We start from the raw sequence: 24,991 nt of genomic DNA, 5'->3' as shown, positions 1-24,991 counted from the left end.
AAAGGCTTCCCAAGGAACTCCTGATTGGACTACAACTGAGGGGTTCTTTGTGACTGCAATTAGCCTCCTCTGACTAACAGGGCAGGTGAGGGTGATGGCCTTTAACTCAAAACACTGCCCATTACCTAGAAAGCTTTCTGCTGTGACCCACCTGTAAGACAGGACCAACTTGAACATTACAATGATGGTCCCACGTAAGTCCACATTTGCCCACCAGTCCTGGACATATATAAGCTGCTGGCCACATCCTGTCTGACCTACTCCCTGCAAAAATTCCTCTAGCTAGCTAATTGGTCTCATTAGCCTCTGCTGTAGAGCTATAATTTTACATGTAGGGGGATTAAAAACCACTCCTATGCATCAGTGTTAAAAAAAAGACACATGGGTTTGTGAAAATACACTGTACTCAGCAAGATCTAGATATTTAGGCCTGAGTGGAAGTAGTGTGTGTATGTATGGGTCTGTTTTGGTTCTGTTTTTGTGTTTGTAATAAATAAATCTGAAGATAGAGGCAGGGGCTAGATCGCTGAAGTGAACTGAAACAATTTTTGCTGAACAGGAGACATGAGGTAGATGTTGAAGTGGTGAGGAAGTATAAACCACGTTATTTTTCTTGAAATTCTGGAAGCCCTATTAGGTAGGAGAGAAATTCCATTTGTCTAAAGGGCAGAATCAGAACTAATTAGAAGACTTTACTTCAGGAAGCTTTTAGTCCAACACAAGGGTCATCTTTCTCTAAACATGTCTGGTTGCTGAGGTGATAAATTTTCTGTCATTTTGAAGGCATTTGAGCAGAATTCTGGATAGCTATTCTGGATGCTGTAAGGCAGGTGCTCAAGCAGAAGTCTGGATAGTTATGCTGGATGGCGTAAAGTGGGTGCTCAAATGCTAGATGCTGTCAGGCAGGTGTACAAGCAGAAGTCCGGATAGCTGTATGGGATGCTGTCAGGCAGGTGCTCAAGAAGAAGTCTGGATAGCTACTCTGGATGCTGTCAGGTAGGTGCTCAAGCAGAAGTCCGGATAGCTGTATGGGATGCTGTCAGGCAGGTGCTCAAGAAGAAGTCTGGATAGCTACTCTGGATGCTGTCAGGTAGGTGCTCAAGCAGAAGTCCGGATAGCTGTATGGGATGCTGTCAGGCAGGTGCTCAAGAAGAAGTCTGGATAGCTACTCTGGATGCTGTCAGGTAGGTGCTCAAGCAGAAGTCTGGATGGCTATGCCAGTTGCTGTCAGGCAGGTGTTCAAGCAGAAGTCTGGATAGCGATTCTGGATGCTGTCAGGCAGGTGTTCAAGCAGAAGTCTGGATAGCTCTTCTGGATGCTGTCAGGCAGATGTTCAAGCAGAAGTCTGGATAGCTGTTCCGGATGTTTTCAAGCAGGCGTTCAAGTAGAAGTCTGGATAGTTATGCTGGCTGCGTCAGGCAGGTACGCAAGTGGAAGTCTGGAGAGCTATTCTGGATGCATTTAGGCAGGTATTGAAGCAGAAGTCTGGATAGCTGTTCTAGATGTTGTCAGGTAAGTGTTGAAGCAGAAGTCTGGATAGCTATTCTGGACGCTGTCAGGCAGGCAGTCTAACGGGGCAGATGGATGTTAAAGCAAGTAATTTATAAACAACTATATGATTATAGCTGTGATAAGAGTTATGAAGGAACTGTCTGAAAGGTTCTAAGTGTGTCTAACAGGAGCTTTGTATCTAGTCTTTGGGGTCAGAGAAATATCGTTCAACTTGAGACTTAAAGGAAGTCTGGATAGCTATTCTGGATGCTGTAAGGCAGATTCAGACATCAGGTGACTCCCTAATTTATATCTCTCAGCCTCGTCCTCTCTTCTGAGCTCCACTCCTTATATCCAGTAGCCTCTTTACCAGTTCCTCTTCAGTGGCTGAAAGGCACTTCAAACTGGAAACATGGTCTAATGAATGGTACCACAATCCATCCGGTTTGAAAAGTCAGAACCTAGGTGTCATGCTTGACACCTTCCCCTGATCTCTCCATATCCAATCCATGTCCGCTTCCTTCCATCTCCTCCACCAGCACTGACATCCAAGCAAACCATCCTCCTCCTCCTGGATGATGACAAAGCCTCTCATGTGACTTACTGTGTCCACTCTGGTGCCCCATGCCATCCCTCCTCCAAAATGCAGCCAGAGAGGTTTTATACAAACATAAATCTAATTGAGTCATTTCCTTTCCTTCACTTAAAGTTCTTCAATGGCTTCCCTGCTGCTCTCAGGAGTAAGACGAAGGCTCTTAACATTGCCCACAAAACCCTGCATGTTCTGACATGTCTATCTTACACTTCTCATTTTTTGCTCTCTTGGTAGACGGGCCTTCTCAGTTCTTCCTGCCTACCAGAGTGTGTGTGTATGCGGTTCATGGCAAGAAGGCTTTTCCTTTCCCTCTTGAGCTTTATACCTCAGCTCACATATCATTTCCTCAGACAAGTCTTTGCAGACCTTTCTGATTAGGGTAAGTTCCTCCAATATAAGCTCTTTCATAAATTTTCCCTCATAGAACTTGTCAGAATTGAACTTTTACACATGTCCATGGGATTCTCTAATTAATGTGTGCTTCAGTAGATATAAACTCAGTGGCCTGCTTTTGTCACCCTGAACTGCCAGCACCTAGCCCAGTGCTTGACACAGAATAGGCACATAATATAGTTCCTTGCTGAGCAAAATGAATGATTCATTAAATGAAATGAGTCAGAAGGGAAGTTGGATTAAATGACTCAAATATGTCTAACTATGGTTTGAAGTTCATTTTAAGAGAAATCTACCCGGGGGTTTTATGTGTGCATCAAAAAGGAAGTCTGGGCAGGTCTGGGCAACTCCAGGATGTGAGGGATGAGAGAGAAGAGATAACAATGAACAAAACATTGATGTTCTCATAAATGATGACGCTCTCAACAGTAGCAGTGCTATGGCACTGCAATCAGATGCTATTTGGATTACACATGAAATTTCCTAGTGACCAAATAGACTTGGCTATGTGTGCATATGTATTTTTTTTAACCAGCCATTTATATTCAATTGGAGTCAACAAGACAGTCTCTCACGATTGACAATAGGAAGAAATGACACTCACATTCCAGACCAATTGGAAAAATCTATTACAGTCAATATTTGTGCCTTTTGTGACTGAGTAGAACAAATTCTAGACTATTCATTTGGTTCTCAAACGTTGATTTTCTCAGAGAAAAGTGGCTGTGGAGAGTAATGAAGGGCTCGATGGGACATGGTGGGGCCTGGGAGGGAGTTCCGTACCAGCACACGGCCTTTCTTCCCTTTTCCAATCCTGGGAGTTCAATGTTCAGCTAAGGGCCATTTTTCTGTTCAAATATTTTACAAGAACAATTTCCTGATGTTTTTTCATATTCTTTAGCTATAAGCAAGTTTCCCCTCAACCAATGTAAGTTCTTTTGTAGAAAGACCATTAATTTGGCACAGTATGTACCTCCATCAGCTGAACCCAGCTTAGCCTATTGTAGACAATGGATAAATCTCACCAAATTATGGAAAATTAAAAATTAAAAGTAACTTTTGTGGGGAGGGAGTATTTTAGAAATCATACTGACACAGTTCCAACTAAAATTTGACAAAATGAACATATTAACCAGTTCATAATTATTAACAAAATTAAAACTAAATACTTCAAATTTCTTAGAGGAATCTCTTGCTTACTAGTGGACACCCAGTGTCTATTAAAGATACACACACACCTGATATGCTATCATTCCCAAATCAGAGAAAACAGACATTCTATATTTCATAATCCTATCTACCATAGAATTTCTTTAAAGAGGAATCTACCACAGTATATTTAAATTAACGCTTATTTTTAAAAATTTTGCACATTTGGTACACTTTATTTTTCACAAAACAAAGTATACCAATATTCCACTATTTAGCATCTCTTTAATAGATGTCGTTAAACTTGTTATTATAATGAACACACCAATTCTTAAATCCTGCTTCACTTTAATAAATCTGTGTATAATCATATTAATAGTCACAATTATCTCTATAAACATGTATTGTGCTATGCATCTACCATAATCAGGTCCTAATTAACACCGACTAAGAAAAGTAATTTAGAACTTTGGTTTCTAAAATAAAAAGTAGAAGAGACAAAGTTTCCATAATGAGAAAAATCTTAATAAAAGAAAACTACAAGCAGAAACGCATGCTTTTGAATTCTAAAAGGAACTCTTTTAAGAGCTGATATCAATATGCATAATATAAGGTTAAAAATCAAGATTAGATTAAAGTCATGCTCTAGGCGTTTCATTTCCTTGAGTTTGCGGAAAATGAACTTGGTGTAGGTCAGAGATGTTACCACTAATTATTTTCCTATTTTACTGAGGGGTACATGCCTTTGTAGTTAGATTGTAAAACCTGAGGGTCTACTCTCTAATTGTCTTTTAGAAAAATAAACATTCATTTTTGTCTCAAGATACAATGTTCTAATTCTTATAGTCATTTAAATTTGCACGGTTTTCAAAGCTTAACCAGAAAAACCTGCTGAATTTTCATCTCTAATCACTGAGGGGTCATGCTCAAGACTTACATCTATTACCTAACAATCAAATCAGAATTAAAGCTGGTACCCAAATTCCAGACTTTGAATTGGATTACTTTTCATTGTAGTATATGTGAATTGTTATTAAGAACATAACAAATACAAAAAAGGCTGATCTTGTACAGCAGTATTATTTTAGACAAGGTACTTACCTTTCTAAGCCTCACCTCTTCATCCGTAAGATTGGGATAATCATAGTACTGAAGTCACGGCATTTTTGTTACAGCACATGAATCAATGCATGTAACATGTTAAATGCTGTGCCCAGTAGGGAGTAATATGTTATTAATACCTAGTAAATATGCTATTAACACCTTCCATCATGAATAGTATTTAACAGTTTACCAAGTCTGTTCTCAGTCATTTATTCCTTGCTTTAGCCACACTTTGAGCAGTGACCAGGCACTTAATTGGGCACGTATTGCCCTAGTACTATGTAAGGCAGGGAGTAAGGTGGACACAGTCACCTCCTTCAAAGAGCTCACAGTCTCACGGGGCAGATGGATGCTAAAGCAAGTAATTTATAAACAACTATATGATTATAGCTGTGATAAGAGTTATGAAGGAACAGTCCGAAAGGTTCTAAGTGTGTTTAACAGGAGCTTTGTATCTAGTCTTTGGGGTCAGAGAAATATCGTTCAACTTGAGACTTAAAGGATGATGGATATCAGGATACATGCTCAATCTCTCTGCAATTTCCAGTCACCTGTGCAGTATTATGATTCCACGTCTACAGAAGAAGAAACTGAGGCTCGCAATGTTTAGAGATCTGTCCATGCTCCAAGCAGGGGCTCAGAAGCCAAGCACCCCAATGCCTCTGTGTGTGTGTGTGTGTGTGTGTTTAATTACATATGATGATGCCCTCTGTGGATCAGGAGGATGTTGAAGCAGATTCTTTCCATATTTTCCAATTCTTCCACTTATTTTCTATGCAATTTTGTAAAGCTATCTAACTAAAAATGTTTGTTTTGCTATCTGAAAAACTGGGTTTATTAATTATTGTATAGATAGGTATCAAAACTGCACAAATATGATAATTAAGTGCATGTGATAAGGACTAAAAGGGTTTATGAGGAATCCAACACAGAACATAATACCATAATATCCATTTTCAGAGGGGAAAAAATAGGGCTGTGGGGACCGGGGAGGGCAGGGAAAAGGGAGCAGGACAAACTGAAGTGGCTTCAGTGCCAGGCAGGTAACACACACATGGCAAACAGGCACATGCAGAATGTAGGGGAGCTGTGGCTAATTTGAGAGTGCATGCCCAATGCAAAGTATTTTAATTGAAAACTTCCTTAGACCTGTTGGAGGACTGTCATTCTGTAAACCCAGGAAGCACAATGAAAAGGAAAGCAAATAGGCAAATGACTACAGCAGGAAGGTCCCTAGGCAATTAAAATGTCTTCAACTTTTACAAATAATTAAAACCAGAACTTAGCCTTACCTCATTAATAAAAAGTTTGACACTTTTTGAAAGGTAATAAAATAATATTAAAAACTAAAATTAGATCTCTTTCTCCTCTGAACTGGAGTAGGACCTTAGACAGTGTATAAATATCATTTGTGTGTAAAGTTAGGATATTTAGACAAGATAAAAAGTAATAAAGCACAGGATATTGCTTTTCTTCAAAAACTCTTAATTTATTAAAAAGTCAGAATCAGCCTCCTTTTTTTCTTTACTCTTAATGAGCAAAGAAACTTTTTTCTTAGGGAAACAAGTTTATCATTTCAAGAAAACTTTCCATTTTGAATAACTAGCACAGCTTATTTACAAGCTGTGGTAGATAATTTCTAGCATTTGGGCTTGGAAGTAGGGCAAGAGAAGAAAAAGAGAAGAAAGCTTCCCAGGAAGATGATGCTTAAAACTATTATGGTCATGAGAAATTGCTTAAAGGGAGTCAGCAGTTAAAAATGCACCCCTGAAACCAGCCTGCCTGGTCACATCCTAGGCCCACTGCTCACTACTTGATCTTTGCAAGCCTCAGTTCCCTCACCTACAAAATGGTGATTATTGAGTAGAGTTAACAATAATCTATTGTATATTTCAAAACAGCTAGAAGAAAGGTTTCGAATGTTCTCATCACCAAGAAACAATAAATGCTTAAGATGATAGATATGTTAACTTCTCTGATTTGATCATTACACAGTGTGTACATGCATTGAAATATCATGTTGTACCCCATAAATATGTACAATTATTATGTGTCAATCATAAAAAGGGTGATTATAATGGTATCTACCTAAGAGGGTGTGAGAGAGGATTAAATGTATAAACTATGTAAAGGGTTTAGTGCTTAGAACACAATAACAACTACTAAATGGTAGCTCTGATGATGATGATGATGATGATTTATTGCTAAATACCCTAATCTGCTCAAATTATTTGGCTATTATTTCATTCATTCATTTAATCACTTAATCAACAAATATTTACTGAGCTCCTGGTAAGTGCTAAGCATTGAGCTAGGTGCTAGGAATACAACAATAAATAGGACCCTGCAGTTCTCAGGCTTACATTTTAGTGGGGGAGACAGCAAGAAGGAAGCAATCAAGTAAATAAGAAAATATCAGGTAATGATAAATGCTGTGCTGAAAGTAAAAACTGGGTGATGTCACAGAAAGAGTGTCTTGGGGGTTGGTGAAGGGTATTGATTATTATAGCCTCGAGTTCACCAGTAGTGAAAAAGTATCTGAAAATTCACAGTTCAATTAAAATATCTCAAAATTCATACTGACATAGTGTAGATAACCATATATTATATATTTCCCTATTAAACCATAAACTAAAAAGTTGTTTAATATTTAACTATACATAGACTTTACTTTGTTAATAATTCTGGATTTCCTTCTTATTACATATTTTAATTAAAATATTGATATTAAGCAGAGAAATATATTTTAATTTTATAGCAAGTCTTAGAATTTTTCAAAATACAGAAAAGTATAAAGAAGAAACTAGAAATGTCCCATAATTACTCATTGACATTAATCATGAATACAGTTGGAAAATTAAAATTCTGTAATAGAGAAGGGTATGATACTAGAAGTAAAAGTCTTTTCTCACTGCCCCTGCCTCCACTAGTCCCTGTCTCAAAGGTAATTATCAAGTTTCCTGTGTTTCCTTAAAACTTTTATGCATATATCATATGTAGGTAACTTTTTTATTTCTATCAATGAGATCACACTGAAACAACATTCTTGGTTTCTATTTTTCACTGACTGACGCAGCTGTGAGACTTTTCCAGGCCATCACAGGCAGAGCAGGTCATTCTTTGTATAGCCGCATGATATCTTATTGTGCGGTTATTGAGTCAATTCCCTACGGTACACAAGTAGTTTGTCTCTGGATTTTTGTTATTACAAGCAATGTAGTCATAAATATTTAAAGGAGAAACGTAAAAATAGGTTTGAGTCAATCTTGCAAAAGTAACACAATTGTCAAACTGATTAAATGAATTTAATATTTAATATTATGTTTTATATTATTAAAATTTTTTCAATATTTGGCAGAAATTTTACAGAAAAATCAAAATCCACTCTATAAATGATTTGTGTCATCTTTGTTGTAACAGATTCCACAGATAATGATTGATAAGATCCATATTCAATGGATATTATTTCACACTTAAAATTTTTTTGACAAAAGAATGTGACTAGTTATGTTTCACTTTTATTGAAGATAGGGAATGAGGATATACGATTCAAACGTAAGAGATGACTGAGTTTATTTTGAATTATCACACATTGAAACTAAAAATTGTGAGATATCTTTAACCAGCAATCCTAAGACAAGGCTAAGCAAAAGTCTGGGTTTAGAAAAGAAGAAATTAAAGAGTGTCTTGATTTATTCTGAAGTCAGAATCTAACTCCTCCTTTTAGGTTCTCCTACTTCACAGTAGACTTTTAAATATTTGAATCTTGCTTTCATAGTGTGGAACCAACAGAAAAATTTTTAGTAAGGACGTCACTATTGCCAAAAATAGATGATTATTTCATTTTTTTTTTTTTTTTTTTTGCTTGATGCATTAATTTACCCATTTGCAATTGTGCTAGGAGCTAGGGATGTCAGTGTCTTCTCATTCAAAAAGGAGTAAGAATACAATAAGATGGCTGCTGTGGACAGGAGGGCACTTGGGAAGACTGCCTTGTAATTTTAAAGTAAATTACTAGTTTTGATTTGTGCTTAGTGGACCACTGCATCTTGCCACTAGCAGCTGAATGCTCAACTTCAATAACCAGATCTGGTTCTCTGGTTCAATTAAACTGGGGTCCCATTAATGAAAATAAGATCATCAGATTCCACAGTCTTCTGCAACAGTATTAGTTAATGTGTACTGGGAACTGACAAAGTGAATAGTGTGAATGCGTGGTTTTTGGAAACATAATTATTAGTTTCATTAAAAGCTCTTGATCAAGTTGTATTCTATTCAACAAAATGCACTCCAAAACAGTCAGAAGTTTTAAGGTTTCCTTTTCAGCTTGTGTGAAAACACTAGAAAGCACCCACAGAAAACAGATACTTCTTTCTCTAGAGGTTTCATTGGAATCTCTCAATATGTGCATTTATAATAAAATATCACAATTTACATGAGTAGTCCATAGTTAATTAAAGAGAACACATTTTCTCATGCAATTCAAATCTCATTGTGGGGAGTCCACTTTTTAGAAAGACACAAAAACAAGTACTTCAAATGAAGAAATATTTCTTGGCTTTCCCATGATTAAAAAGCCTGTCCTTGGGCATTATTCATTAGCTACACCTTTCAAATGGCTTACACAAAGAACAAGAATTATTACAATATTCACTGATGGTAAGCTTCAAAGCTCACAAATGTCAAAATCAGCAATTGAAAAGTATTTATAGAAAGAGAACCACAACGTGCAATTTATGTTTGTGTAATCTTAGCTGGCATACATGTGCAATGAGATTTACTTAAGAAGTGCAATCATAAACCCTATGGTTACAAATGCATATAAATATAATTGGGATTCACAGAGCAGAAGAAATGTGCTATGAGACGACAATTATTCATTTCTGTATATATGACTCAAGTTCACTATTATGCACTGAGAGCCCATTTATGGAAATTGCAAAATATATATTAATATCCTCTTTTATCAGTTGGGTTCAAGTATGGCCTATTAAAAAGTTTGTGTTTAATTAAAACATTGAATTAGTGATGCAATTAATATTTATTCAAATTCCCATTTAATTTCACACATTATAAGTGTCTTTCAACTTTAAATTGAAAAAGACACTTAAAATATCTGGATATAGACTCGCACTTTCATTTAAAGACATAATTAATTCTTTTTTTTTTTTTTTTTAAATTTATTTATTATTATTAAACTTCAAGTTGTAGGGTACATGTGCACAACGTGCAGGTTTGCTACATATAAAGACATAATTAATTCTTAAAACATTAAGCTAGAAAAATAGCATTTACAATGGCAAACAATTATCTGATATGCTTTATAGTTTAGCATTTGTTATGGAAAGTTATCACAGCATATTAGATACAGATATAGCATTTGTTATAGAACACACTCCTACTTATTTTATTCTGTAGTACATCTTCCATTCAGATTGAATTGTGACCCAAAGTGTTTACAGTAGCTGTCTGGGTAGTCAGATCTTTTTAATCCTTTTATGTATATATTTTCTCAAGACTCTTTAATGACCATGGATTGTACACAGTCTCTCTCTGTCTAAATATAGTATATATAGTAAGCATACAAATTCCCATTGTGTGTGCCTGCATTGCTATCAAAAAGTCCTACCTAAAGTTGGTAACTGCAGAAGCAGGTGATGAGTACACAGGTATTGTTCATCATACATTCTCTCGAATTTTCTGTAAGTTTGGAAATGTCATAATTAAGGGCTAAATAATGTACTGCTTATTTATACATAGTAGTCTGCCAGGATTTATACTGAAAAGGTTACCAAATAGGTCCCAATGCTCTGGGAATATACAATTTAGGATAAGTTATACTGATGAAGATTGACATATAGAAAATATCCCAAGAATAAACGAACATGGAATAAGTACAGAGAATAAAATGAGTTCACTTTTGAAATTTTCATATTATGGTTATCTCCTTTCTCTTGTTTCTCCTTGACCTCCTTCAAACTTTGACCACTCTCTCATCCCCATCTGTTACCTGAGAATCACTGAGTCTTGCCAGTTTTCCTGGCAGTTGCTCTCAGGGCCATTGCTTCCCACTTTCAAAGCTACTGTGAGTCTGGGCCTTTGCCATTTTAAGCCTAGATTGCCACAAAGACTTCTTAGTTGTGCTCCTTAATTTCTGGTCTCACTTGATTTCAAAATTTCACTTCGAATCCTGCTGTTAAATTCAACTTCCTAAAACAGAAGTTATCATTCCTCTACCTTAGGAAATTGAAGCCCATTTCTCTCGTATTCTTCCAACACAGTCACTCTGCTTATACTAAGGCCCTTCCTCTTATTAATCCCTCAGTAAACTTATCTACCCATTGTGCTGTCTCTTTGTCTTTGCTCAGTCTTCTGCTCCATCTTACACTTCCAACAACCTCACATCTATTTATTTATTATAAGTACTTATTTATATAAGTATAGGTTGGATACTTTCAAGATCTACTTCTTCCTCCATACATGTCCTGTGATTGCCACCATCATTTTACCTTTCATTGAAATACTTCAGTGTTTGTGAGTGTCACCTGAACCACACAGCTTTTGTGGGATAAGTGATCCAGTGGTCCATCCTAGGCCAATTAAATCAGAATCCCTGGGACACAGACATCAGAAAAAATTTTTTTGACATTAAAAATGTCTCTAACCTGTAAGGAGGTGATTCTAATACGTAGGTAGTTGAGAACCACTCACCCAGACAATATTAAATTTCTTCATTTGTAAGTACTACTCATTCATTTGGTCAACAGCTCTGGTGGCCATCACAGAGGTAGAACACTGGCAGTCCTGACATGTTTTGTTTGGCCCATGGAGTGTTTTCAAAATATTTTAGACAATGTTTTAAAATTGGGAGATTTATCATAAACATTCACATATCCAGCTCCTCTTGAGAAAAATGGGAGATCTGGTGAGAGTAGGCCTGCCTTTCTGAAAGGCAACACTAGCTAGAACTGAATTGTGGCTCTCCCTTCTAGACTGAGGGAGCTTCCAGTTGGCTTCAGTCCCCACCACTCCCTACAACTAACTCCCTCACAGGGGCTGAGTGTTAATTGGAATTTAATGTATTATTTGCACAGTTGTTAAAGTTACTGTTTCCCTTAATACCATAACCATTTCTCTCACTGCTGAAGTTGAAAATATTTCTATGTGTCAAATACTCAGGCAACCAGCCCACTTTGTTCATTTATGTTATCCTCCTGGCCTTGTTAGTGATCTGAGTTTGTAGCCCCTGGCCTGGTATGTGGCAAGTATACTCTGTTAAGTGCTAAGGATATAGAAGAATGAGGGACAATGCCCTTTTCGGAGGAAGTCACACTTTATGGGGGAGATGCAGACATATTACACTTTTAATTTAGGTGCCTGGGTGTGTACCTGATTCTGCTGATCTTAGAGGATGGCTTCCAAATTTTATTTCAGTTTGTCGAAGTTTAGTCATGTTTAGCAGCTGTGTGACATGTGGAACATCTGTCATTAGTTGACAGCTTCGTGGTATAATATCTGTAGGCTCATCTGTTGAAAAGGGAACACCACAGACAGCTGGAAATAAAGACAAACATTCATTTTCAAAATGTAAGCCATTTCTGCTACATGGACATATCACATAAATGAAACCAATTAAAATTAAAGATTTTAGCATATGACTTTGTATGAGTTATTCAACCTTTCGGCCCTGATTTTCTCATTTGTAAAATGAGCATGATAATTTTACTGCTTACTTCCTAGGGTAGACAGGATTAAATGAGATAAAGCTCACACTATATGGAGCAAGTTCAGAAAACTATACAATAAATAAGAGCATGCATTGGAAATATTCCACACTTTCTTTTCAATACTAGAGGTGTGACTTGAGTGAACAAATTAGGTATGCACCATTTAAGATTTCTGGGAGTACATCAGCTTATTTATATGAGATCAGTAAGTACAAACATATTGAATAACTTAAGCACCCACAGCCGTTATATGGGTAAATTAATTTTTTAACTTTTTATTTTGAAATAATTTTAGACTTTTAGAAAAGTTAAAAAAAAGTTTAGAGAGCTTCCTATTACCCTTTACCCAGCTTCCTCTGTTAACATCTTACCTTCTAATATTTTCAAAATAATAGCTTATTATACTTAAAATGATATTTTATTTTAATTTCATTCATATATATTTATATGGATATTTTAATTTTCTTTTTAAAAATTGTTTTTTAATTGACAAATAGGAATTGTGCATATTCATAGTGATGTTTAGATACATGTAATATATGGTGAACAGATCAGGGTAATTAGCATGTTCATCATCTCAAACATTTATCATTTCTTTTTGGTGGGTACACTCAATATCTTCCTATCTATTTGAAAGTATATAACATATTATTGTTAACTATAGTCCTCTTACAATGGTATTCCTCTTACCTAGCCATACATTTGTGTTCTTTAACAAATCTTTCCCTAGACCTCCCTTCCCCCTACCATTCCCAGCATCTAGTATCCTCTGTACTTCTTTTTACTTCTAAGTGATCAATTTTTTAAAGCTTCCACATGAGTGAGAACAAGTGGTATTTAACTTTCTGTTCCTGGCTTATTTCACTTAACATAAAGTCCAGTTCTATCTGTGTTGCTGCAAATGACAGGATTTCATTCAAAATACAGGCTGAATAGTATTCCATGGTGTATGTATACCACATTTTCTTTATTCATTCATCTGTTGTTGGACACCTGTGTTGATTCTGTATCTCATGTATTATGAACGGTGCTGCAATAAACATGGGAGTGCAGATGTCTCTCTGTACTTTTGTTTTTAGTAAATTTTCTGTTCATGTTTGTAAGCCATTTTACTATTAGTACATTTTTCCTATTTACTTATATGACCTCTTTTATAGTAAATATATTAAGCTTTGTCATTTGTAGCAAGTGGGAATATAAATTAGTGTTAATATCCTAGAAAGACTTTACTATGTGTACCAAAGCCTTAAAAATGTTCCTACCATTTTACTCAGTAATTTCATTTTATGAATCTACTCTAAAATTAAAAAATTAGAAACTCAAGGATCTATGCAAATAAGTGTTTATAGGTTCTGAAAAATAAACAACTTAAATTTCCAGTACTTGAGGAGTGTTAAGCACATTACAGTGTTTTATGGGATGAGACAGTAAAGAGCCACAATAAGCTGAATTTATGAAGATGTCTTCCTGATATGGGAAAGGCTTGAGATAAGAAGTTAAATGAAAAAAACAGATACAAAAAACTATCTCAACCATGGAAAATAAAACTATAAAATGTATGAAGGGGGTGGGTGTGGTGGCTCAAGCCTGTAATCCCAGCACTTTGGGAGGCTGAGGTGGGAGGATTTCAGGCCCAAGTTCAAGACCAGCCTGGGTAACATAGCCATACCGCATTTCTCTAAAAAACAAACAAACAAACAAAAAAATTAGCTGGGCATAGTCCCAGCCACCCAGGAAGCTGAGGTGAGAGAATCACTTGAGCCTGGGCGGTGCAGGCTGCAGTGAGTGATGATTGCACCACTGCACTCCAGCCTGGGAGACGGAGAAAGATTCTGCATTTAAAAAAAAAAAAAAAAAGTGTGAATGGCAAAAAACCTGAAAGGAAATATACTAAATGAAACTAACTTTAGGTGGTTAACTCAAGCATAGTTTTAAATTTTATTCTTCACAATAATTTCTATATATGTTTGATTTTTATGAGTAAAGTTGCTGTTTTTAGAATGTGGTGGAAAAATTTTGTATGTATATATGTGAATGTATGTAGTCAGGAAAATTCAACCAATCATCCCTCAAAAAACTTCCTTATGTACAATTCTCACACTTCATAAAAGCAAATAGAAGAGGTTTCTGTGCATCCTAGCCATGGCATTTTTCTAATTAGATCCTAATGTCCTAATCTGAAAAAGGAAAATCAGTCATCTAACTAAAAACTTAAATACTCATCAGCAGTGCAATGATTTCTAAATGTCCTAATGCTCTAGCCATTAAAAATGCACTAGATTTACAAATAATAGTTTTCAGATGTTTTGTCTATTCATTCTTTGTCATCAACATTTAGAAAATCTATATAAGCAACTGAGCAAATGAACTCTCAAAATAGTAAATATTTACCTAACTTCAGATATATTTGACATATACCTCAAAACTCCTTTGAGATAGAAAAAGATAATTTCCACGTCAATGCCAATATTAATAAATGAAGATTTTTTAAATTAGAAGATGAAGAGAATTCTGGAGGCCAGTAAAAACCTGAAATAAAATGCTGTCTTCTGAACCCTACAATGAGAATCATGAAAACTTTAGATTATTGAGCTTGTGTGACAAGTACAAGGATACAATGGCATACAAAATTTGAAATGTATGAACACAAAACTTGAACTTACAACTAACAAGAGACAGACAGCAAATCTCTAGTAACCATAAGTGCCTAAGCTTTTATGGAAGACAGAACAAGGCAGGGACTATCACAAAACTGCAATCTGAATCTTAAAGAAATATGGTTGACATGCAGATCAGACTTCACATTAAAAGGCTATAATCCAATCTGCATCATCCAACATCTTTTGTTTCTCTATATCTACTCTCCCTTTGCACCTAGAACTGTTTCACCACTTACTGGATGATTATTTGAGGGAAACTGTGAGCAGTATAAAACCTGCAATAAAAGGAGAATTGTTTTTAAAAAAAATTGGTTGATTATTTTAAAATAAAGACTAACCATTAGGCCCATCTAGAACTACTAGCTCTAAAGGTTTCTCTGAGATTTCATGGTGGAATACTTGGAAAGGGACTTTAGTCTCATTTTTGTGAAACCAAGCTATGAAAGAGCTTTAGGACTATCTATTACCTGGCAGTTGGATGTTCTGTAGCACTAAATGGAAATTCACCCGTCTTCTCACCTCACCGCTAACCAATCACCACCTTTTCTATGTCCAATTACTAAGTTACTGTATTTTTAGCATATACAGTTTAATTTTAAAATAAAGGCTAAGTGTGAAAATAGAACAGACCCTACATAAACGTTAAACAGCGCTTCATTGTGAGTTCACAGAAAGCATGGTCCAGTTTCATTTATTTACTCATTCTGTCATTCAACAAATATTCATTGGGGCTCTACTGTGTGCCAGGCATATGTCTAATGGCTGGGAATCTAGGGGTGAGCCAGAGTGACCCTGTCCTTGCCTCCTTGAAGCTTACACCTAGCAGCGAATATGAAACAAAATCACAAATAATTCTTTTTCTTCAACTTTTAAGTTCAGGGGTACATGTGGAGGGTGTGCAGGTTTATTACATAGGTAAATGTGTGCCAAGGTGGTTCACTGCACAGATCATTCCCATCACCCAGGTATTAAGTCCAGCATCCATTAGGTATCCTTCCTCATGCTCTCCTTTCCCCAACTCCTGACAAGCCCTAGTGTGTGTTGTCCTCCCTCCATGTGTCCATGTGTTCTTATCATTCAGTTCTCACTTATGAGAGCATGCAGTATTTCGTTTCCTCTTCCTGCATTAGTTTGCTGAGGATAATGGCTTCCAGCTCCATGTCTCTGCAAAGGACATGATCTTGTTCCATGTCATTGCTATTGTGAATAGTGCTGCAGTGAACATATGTGTGCAAGTATCCTTATAGTAGAATTATAGTAGAATTACCTTTGGGTATACACCTAGTTATGGGATTGCTGGGTCAAATGATATTTCTGCCTCTAGTTCTTTGAGGAATCGCCACACTGTCCTCCACAATGGATGAACTATGAACTAATTTGCACTTCCATCAACAGTGTAAAATGATTCCTTTATCCCCACAACCTCACCAGCATCTTTTTTTTTTGACTTTTTAATAGTGGCCATTCTGACTGGTGTGAGATGGTGTCTCACTGTGGTTTTGATTTGCATTTCTCTAATGATCAGTGATATTGAACTTTTTTTCATGTTTGTTGGCTCATGTATGGCTTCTTTTGAGAAGTGTCTGTTCATGTCCTTTGCCCACTTTTTAATGGGGTTATTTGTTTTTTTTTTCTTGTAAATTTCTTAAGTTCCTTGTAGACTCTGAATATTGAACCTTTGTCAGATGGATAGGTTGCAAAAATATTCTCCCATTCTCTATGTTGTCTGTTCACTCTGATGATAGTTTCTTTTGCTGTGCAGAAGTTCTTTAGTTTAATAGAGCCCACTTGTCTATTTTGAAATGCTTTTGTTGCAATTGCTTTTGGCGTTTTCATCATGAAATCTTTGCACATGCCTGTGAACTGAGTGGACAAATCTTTGCCTGTGTCTATGTCCTGAATGCCCAGATTTTCTTCTAGGGTTTTAAGTTTTGGGTTTTACATTTAAGTCTTTAATCCATCTTGAGTTGATTTCTGTATATGGTGTAAGAAAGGAGTCCAGCTTCAATCTGATGCATATGGCTAACCAGTTATCCCAGCACCATTTATTGAATAGGTAGTCTTTCCCCCATTCATTGATTTTGTCAGCTTTGTTGAAGATCAGATGGCTGTAGATGCGTGGCCTTATTTCTAGGCTCTCTATTCTCTTCCGCTGGTCTATGTGCCTGTTTTTGTACCAGTACCATGCTCTTTTGGTTATTGTAGACTTGTAGCATAGATTGAAGTTGGATAATGTGATGCCTCCAGCTTTGTTCTTTTCGCGTAAGATTGTCTTGGCTATACAGGCTCTTTTTTGGTTCCATAGGAATTTTAAAGTAGTTTCTTTCTAATTCTGTGAAGAACATCAATGGCAGTTTAATGGGAATAGCATTGAATTTGTAAATTACTTTGGGCAGTATGGCCATTTTCATGATATTGATTCTTCCTATCCATGAGCATGGAATGTTTTTCCATTTGTTTGTGTCCTATCTGATTTCTCTGAGAGTGGATTGTAGTCCTCCTTGAAGAGGTCCTTCAATTCCCTTGTTAGTTGTATTCCCAGATATTTTATTCTTTTTGTGCCAGTTGTGAATGGCAGTTCATTCATGATTTAGCTCTCTGCTTGCCTGTTGTTGGTGTATAGGAATGCTAGCAATGTTTGCATGTTGATTTTGTATCCTGAGATTTTGCAGAAGTTGCTTATCAGCTTAAAAAGCTTTGGGCTGAGATGATGCGGTTTTCTAGATATAGGATCATGTCATCTGCAAAAAGATAATTTGACTTCCTCTCTTCCTATTTGAATACTCCTTTTTTTCTCTTGCCTGATTGCCCTGGCCAGAACTTCAAATATTACATGGCATAGGAGTGGTGAGAGAGGGCATTCTTGTCTTGTGCTGGTTTCCAAGGGGAATGCTTTCAGCTTTTGCCCATTCAGTATGATACTGGCTGTGGGTTTGTCATATATAGTTCTTATTATTTTGAGGTGTGTTTCTTCAACACCTAGTTTATTGAGAGTTTTTAACATGAAGGAATGTTGAATTTTATCAAAGGCCTTTTCTGTATCTATTAAGATAATCATGTGGGTTTTGTCTTTGGTTCTGTGTATGTGATGAATGACATTTATTGATTTGTGTATGTTGAACTAACCTTGCATACTGGGGATAAAGCCAATTTGATTGTGGCGGACAAGCTTTTTGGTAAGCTGCTGGATTTGGTTTGCCAATATTTTTGTGAAGATGTTTGCATCAATGTTCATCAAGGATATTGGCCTTAAGTTTTCTTTTTTTGTTGTATATCTGCCAGGTTTTGGTGTCAGGATGATGGCCTCATAGAACGAGTTAGGGAGGAGTCCCTTCTTTTCAGTGGTTTGGAATAGTTTTATTAGAAATGGTACCAGCTTTTTTTTTTTAACCTCTGGCAGAATCCAGGTGTGAATCTGTCTGTTCCTGGGCTTTTATTTTTTTTGGCTGGTAGGCTGTTTATTAGAGCCTGCATTAGTCTGTTTTCATGCTGCTGATAAAGACATACCTGAGACTCGGCAATTTACAAAAGAAAGAGGTTTAATGGAGAACTCACAGCTCCACATGGCTAGAGAGGCCTCACAATCATGGTGGAAGGAAAAGGAGCATGTCACCTCTTACAAGGATGGCAGCAGGCAAAAAAAGCTTGTGCAGGGAAACTCCCCCTTTTAAAACAATCAGATCTCATGAGACTTATTCACTATCATGAGAACAGCATAGGAAGTACCTGCCCCCATGATGCAATTACCTCCTACTGAGTCCCTCCCAAAACACATGGGAATTCAAGATGAGATCTGGGTAGGGACACAGCGAAACCATATCATTCCCCCTTTGGCCCCTCCCAAATCTCATGTTCTCACATTTCAAAACCAATTACGCCTTCCCAACAGTCCCCCAAAGTCTTAACTCATATCAGCATTAACTCAAAAAGACCACAGTCCAAAGTCTCTTCTGAGACAAGGCAAGTCCCTTCTGCCTATGAGCCTGTAAAATCAAAAGCAAGTTAGTTATTTCCTAGATAAAACAGGGGTACAGGTACTGAGTAAAAACAGCCATTCCAAATGAGAGAAATTGGCCAAAACAAAGAAGCTACAGGCCTCATGCAAGTCCAAAATCCAGCAGGGAAGTCAAATCTCAAAGCTCCAAAATGATCTCCTTTGACTCCACATCTCACATTCAGGACACGTTGATGCAAGAGGTGTGTTCCCATGGCCTTTGGCAGCTCCGGCCCTGTGGCTCTGCAGGGTATAGTCCCCATCCTAGATGCTTTCACGGGCTGTCGTTGTCTGCGAGTTTTCCAGGCACACAGAGCAAGCTGTTGGTGAATCTACCATTCTGTGGTTTTGGAGGATGGTAGTCCTCTTCTTACAGCTCCACTGGGTGGTGCTCCAGTGGGAAGTCTGTGTGGTGGCTCCAATCCCACATTTCCCTTCTGCACTGCCCTAGCAGAGGTTCTCATGAAGGCCCTGCCCCTGCAACAAACTTGTGCCTGGGCATCCAGACATTTCCATACATCCTCTGAAATCAAGGTGGAGGTTCCCAAACCTCAATTCTTGACCTCTGTGCACTTGCAGGCTCAACACTGTGTGGAAGCTGCCATGGCTTTGGGCTTGCACCCTCTAAAGCCACGGCCCAAGCTCTATGTTGGCCCCTTGTAGCCATGGCTGGAGCAGCTGGGTCACAGGGCACCAAGTCCCTAGGCTGCACACAACATGGCGACTCTGGTCCTGGCCCATGAAACCACTTTTTCCTCCTAGGCCTTAGGGCCTGTGATGGGAGGGGCTTCCAAGAAGATCTCTGATATGCCCTAGAGACCTATTCCCCATTGTCTTAGGGGCTAACGTTCGGCCCCTCATCACTTATGCAAATTTCTGCAGCCAGCTGGGAAATTCTCCTCAGAAAATGGGATTTTCTTTTCTATCACATTGTCAGGCTACAGCTTTTCAGAACTTTCATGTTCTGCTTCCCTTTTAAAACTGAATGCCTTTAACAGCACCCAAGTCACCTCTTTAATGCTTTGCTGCTTAAAAATTTCTTCTGCCAGATACCCTAAATCATCTCTCTCAAGGTCAAAGTTCCACAAATCTCTAGGGCATGGGTGAAATGCCACCAGTCTCTTTGCTAAAACATAACAAAAGTCACCTTTGCTCCAGTTCCCAAGTTCCTCATTTCCTTCTGAGACCACCTCAGCCTGGACTTTGTTGTTCATATCGCTATCAGCATTTTGGTTAAAGTCATTCAACAAGTCTTTAGCAAGCTCTAAACTTTCCCACATTTTCCTTTCTTCTTCTAGGCACTCCTGTTAGTTCCAAAGTTGCTTCTACATTTTCAGGTATCTTTTCAGCAGTGCCCCAACTCTATTGGTACCAATGTACTGTATTAGGCTGTTTTCATGCTACTGATAAGGACATACCCGAGACTGGGCAATTTACAAAAGAAAGAGGCTTAATGGGGAACTCCCAGTTCCACATGGTTGGGGAGGCCTCAAAATCATGGTGGAAGGCAAGGAGGAGCAAGTGACATCTTACATGTATGGCAGCAGGCAAAAAGAGTTTGTCTAAGGAAACTCCCCTTTTTAAAACCATCAGATCTTGTGAGACTTATTTGCTATTACAAGAACAGCACAAGAACAACCTGCCCGCATGATTCAATTACCTCCTATCAGGTCCCTCCCACAACATGTGGGAATTCAAGATGAGATTTGGGTGGGGACACAGCCAAACCATATCACTGCTTCAATTTCAGAACTCATTATTGGTCTGTTCAGGGACTCAATTTCTTCCTGGTTCACTCTTGGGAGGGTGTATGTGTTCATGAATTTATCCATTTCTACTGGATTTTCAAGTTTATGTGCATAGATGTTTATAGTATTCTCTGATGGTTATTTGTATTTCTGTGGGGTCAGTGGTTATCATTTCTACTCATGTTTATTTGATTTACTTCTCTTTTCATCTTTATTACTATAGCTAGTGGTCTATCTACTTTATTAATTTTTTTCAAGAAACCAGCTCCTGGATTCGTTGATTTTTTGAAGGGTATTTTGTCTATCTATCTCCTTTAGTTCAGCTCTGATCTTGGTTATTTCTTGTCTCCTGCTAGCTTTGGGGTTTGTTTGCTCTTGTTTCTCTAGTTCTTTTCATTGTGATTTAGCTTGTTAACTTTGTGATCTTTCTAGCTTTTTGATGTGGGCATTTAGTGTTATAAATTTCCCTCTTAACAGTGCTTTAGCTGCATCCCAGAAATTCTGCTACACTGTCTCTTTGTTCTCATTAGTTTCAAAAAACTTCCTGATTTCTGCCTTAATTCCATTATTTACCCAAGAGTAACTCAGGAGCTGGTTGTTCAATTTCCATGTAGTTGTGTAATTTTGACTGAATTTCTTAATCTTGAATTCTAATTTGGTTGTGCTGTTGTCTGAGGGACTGTTTGTTATGATTTCAATTCTTCTGCATTTGCTGAGGAGTGTTTTACTTCAGATTTATGTGATCAATTTTAGAGTGAGTGTCATGTGGGGATGAGAAGAATGTATATTCTGTTGTTTTTGGGTGGAGAGTTCTGTAGATATCTATTGGGTCCCCTTGATCCAGAGCTGGGTTCAGGTCCTAAATATCTTTGTGAATTTTTTGCTTTGATTATCTGTCTAATATTGTCAGCAGGCTGTTAAAGTCTCCCATTATTATTGTATGGGAGTCTAAGTCTCTTTGAAAGTCTCTAAGAACTTGCTTTATGAATCTGCAAGCTCCTGTATTGGGTGCATATATATTTAGGATAGTTAGCACTTCTTAAATTGAACCCTTTATCACTACATAATGCCCTTCTTTGTCTTTTTTGATATTTGTTGGTTTAAAGTCTGTTTTGTCAGAAACTAGGATTGCAACCCCTGCTTTTTTCTGTTTTCCATTTGCTTGGTAAATTTTCCCCCATTCCTTTATTTTAAGTGTATGTGTGTGTGTCTTTGCACATGAGATAGGTCTCTTGAAGGCAGCATACCATGAATCTTGGCTCATTATCCAGCTTGCCATTGTGTCTTTTATTTGGGACACAAAGTTCATTTAAATTTAAGGTTAGTATTGTTATATGGGAATTTGATCCTGTCATTATGATGATAGCTAGTTATTCTGCAGATTTGTTTATGTGGTTGCTTCACAGCGTCACTGGTCTGTGTACTTCAGATACACTGTACTTCAGTGTGTTTTTGTAGTGGCTGGCAATGGTCTTTCCTTTCCATATTTAGTGCTTCCTTCAGAAGTGCTTGCAAGGCAGGCCTCGTGGTGATGAATTCTCTCAGCATTTGCTTGTCTGAAAAGTATCTTATTTCTTTTCACTTATGAAGCTTAGTTTGGCCAGATATGAAATTCTGGGTTGGAAATTCTTTTCTTAAGAATGTTGAATTTGTCCCCCAGTCTCTTCTGACTTGCAGGGTTTCTGCTGGGAGGTCTGCTGTTAGTCTGATGGGCTTCCCTTTGTAGGCGAACTGGCCTTGCCCTCTGGCTGCCCTTAACATTTTCTCTTTCATTTTGACCTTGGAGAATCTGATGATTATGTGCCCTGGCGTTGATTGTTTCATGGAGTATCTTATTGGGGTTCTCTGCATTTCCTGAATTTGAATGTTGGCCTGGCTTACTAGGTTGGGGAAGTTCTCCTGGATGATATCCTGAAGTATGTTTTACAAGTTGGTTCCATCTCTCAGTCTCTTTCAGGTACCTCAGTCAGTTGTAAGTTCAGTCTCTTTCCATAATCCCCATATTTCTTGGAGGTTTTGTTCATTCCTTTTTTTTCTCTATTCTTGTCTGCTTTTCTTATTTCAGAAAGATAGTCTTCAAGCTCTGAGATTCTTTCCTCCATTTGGTCTATTCTGTTACTTTTTTTTTTTTTTTTCCAGATAGTGTCTCACTCTGTCGCCCAGGCTGCAGTGCAGTGGTGTGATCTCATTTCACAGCAACCTCTGCCTCCCAGGTTCAAGTGATTCTCCTGCCTTAGCCTCCCAAGTAACTGGAACTACATAAGCACATCACTATGTCTGGCTAATTTTTGTAGTTTTAGTAGAGACAGGGTTTCACTATGTTGGCCAGTCTGGTCTCAAACTCCTGAGCTCAAGTGATTCACACGCTTTGGCTTCCCAAAGTGCTGAGATTATAGGTGTGAGCCACTGTACCTGGCCTGCTATTGATACTTGTGATTGCACTGCGAAGTTCTCATGTTGTGTTTTTCAGCTCCATCAGTTCAGTTATGTTCCTCCTTAAACTGGCTATTTTGGCTATCAGCTCCTGTACTGTTTTATCATGATTCTTAGCTTCTTTGCATTGGGTTACAACATGCTCCTTTAGCTCAGCGAAATTTGTTATTACCCACCTTCTGAAGCCTACTTCTGTCAGTTTAGTCATCTCAGGCTCAGCCCCATTTTGTGCCATTCTGGAGAGCTGTTGTTGTCATGTGGAGGAAACTAGGCACTCTGGCTTTTTGAGTTTTCAGTGCTTTTGCATTGTTTCTCATCTTTGTGGGTTTATCTACCTTTGATCTTTGAGATTGCTCATCTTTGAGTTGGATTTTTGTGGGGTCCTTTTTGTTTATGTTATTGTTGTTGTTTTTTCTTTTTCTTTTAACAGTCAGGCTATTCTTCCACAGGGCTGCTGTGGTTTTCTGAGGGTCCGCTGCAGACCCTAGTTGCCTCAGCTTTTCCCACACCAAGGTATCACCAGTGAAGGCCATGAAACAGCAAAAATACCAGCCTGCTTCTTCCTCTGGAATCTCTGTCCCGGGGGGTACTGACCTGTTGCCAGCCTGAACTGCACCTGTAGGAGTAGGCTGGAGACCCCTGTTGGGAGGTCTCATCCAGTTAGGAGCAACAGGATCAGGGACCCACTTAAAAAAAGCAGTCTGGCTGCTTTCTGGTAGTGCAGCTGTGCTGCATTGTGGGGGACCCTTCCTTGTCCAGACCATCTGGACTCTCCAGAGCTGACAGGTTGGAACGGCTGAGTTGCCCAAACCATAGAGATGGTAGCCGCCCCTCCCGCTGGGAACTCAGTCCTTCTCAGGCAGACTCAAGTCTGTTGCTGCTGGCTGGCTGGAATTCCAAGCCAGTAGGTCTTAATTTGTGAGGCACTGTGGAAGTGGGGCCTGCAGAACATGCTGCTTGGCTCCCTGGATTCAGTTCCCTTTCTAGGGACGGATCTCCCACCTTGCTGAGAATCCCAGGGGTGAAGTATGCAAAACTCCTGGGTCTCTGTGTGTGCCTGAGTGGCTGCTCTGCTGGGACTCCACACAGTTCTGTGTATTGGACCCCATACCCTGGTGGCATCGGCTTATGAGGGGATCTCCTAATCTGCTGGTTGCAAAGATCCGTGGGAGGTGCGTGGTTTCCTGGGCAGGACTGCACAATCACTCACTGCTTCCCTTGGCTGGGGTGGGGGTACCTTTGGCTTCATGCCACTCCCGGGTGGGCCATCACCCCACCCTGCTTTTTTTCATTCTCTGTGGGTCAAGATGTTTGACTAGTCAGCAACGTGAGAACCTGGATATTTCAGTTGAGGGTGCTGAATTCACTTGCCACTTTCATTCCTCTCCACGAGTGCCACAGACAACAGCTGCTTCTAATCAGCCATCCTGGCCCCCTCTCTCCACAGATAATTCTTTAATTAAAATTTTGCTAAGTACTCTGAAGGAAAAGTTCAAGGTGAAGAAATAGCATAATGGGGGAATCTAATAGCATAAGGTGTCAGGGAAAGTCTTGTGTGAAAAAGAGACATTTAAGCTGAGTCATAAGATAAGTAGAAGATAGCCTGATAAAATGGGTGGGAGTGATCAGTGAGGTGAAAGGAATAGATCATTGAGGACTATGAGGGCAGAAGGACTCTGGTGCATTCTAGGAACTGA

General features: G+C 38.3%; 1 protein-coding gene across 3 annotated transcripts in view; it reads right to left on the bottom strand.

Annotated features, from left to right (window-relative positions):
* The window catches only part of CFAP20DC (CFAP20 domain containing), a 307,024-nt gene that overhangs the window by 114,499 nt on the left and 167,534 nt on the right, over window positions 1-24,991 (bottom strand). For all 3 annotated transcript variants that reach the window (XM_007984801.3, XM_007984802.3, XM_073009987.1), the window contains exon 7: window positions 12,122-12,286. In XM_007984801.3, the coding sequence (XP_007982992.1) occupies window positions 12,122-12,286 (165 nt within the window). The remainder of the gene's footprint in view (window positions 1-12,121; window positions 12,287-24,991) is intronic.

This window comes from Chlorocebus sabaeus, chromosome 22, assembly GCF_047675955.1.
Source record: "Chlorocebus sabaeus isolate Y175 chromosome 22, mChlSab1.0.hap1, whole genome shotgun sequence".
Classification (NCBI taxonomy): domain Eukaryota; kingdom Metazoa; phylum Chordata; class Mammalia; order Primates; family Cercopithecidae; genus Chlorocebus; species Chlorocebus sabaeus.
This window is presented reverse-complemented; position numbering and strand designations above follow the sequence as displayed.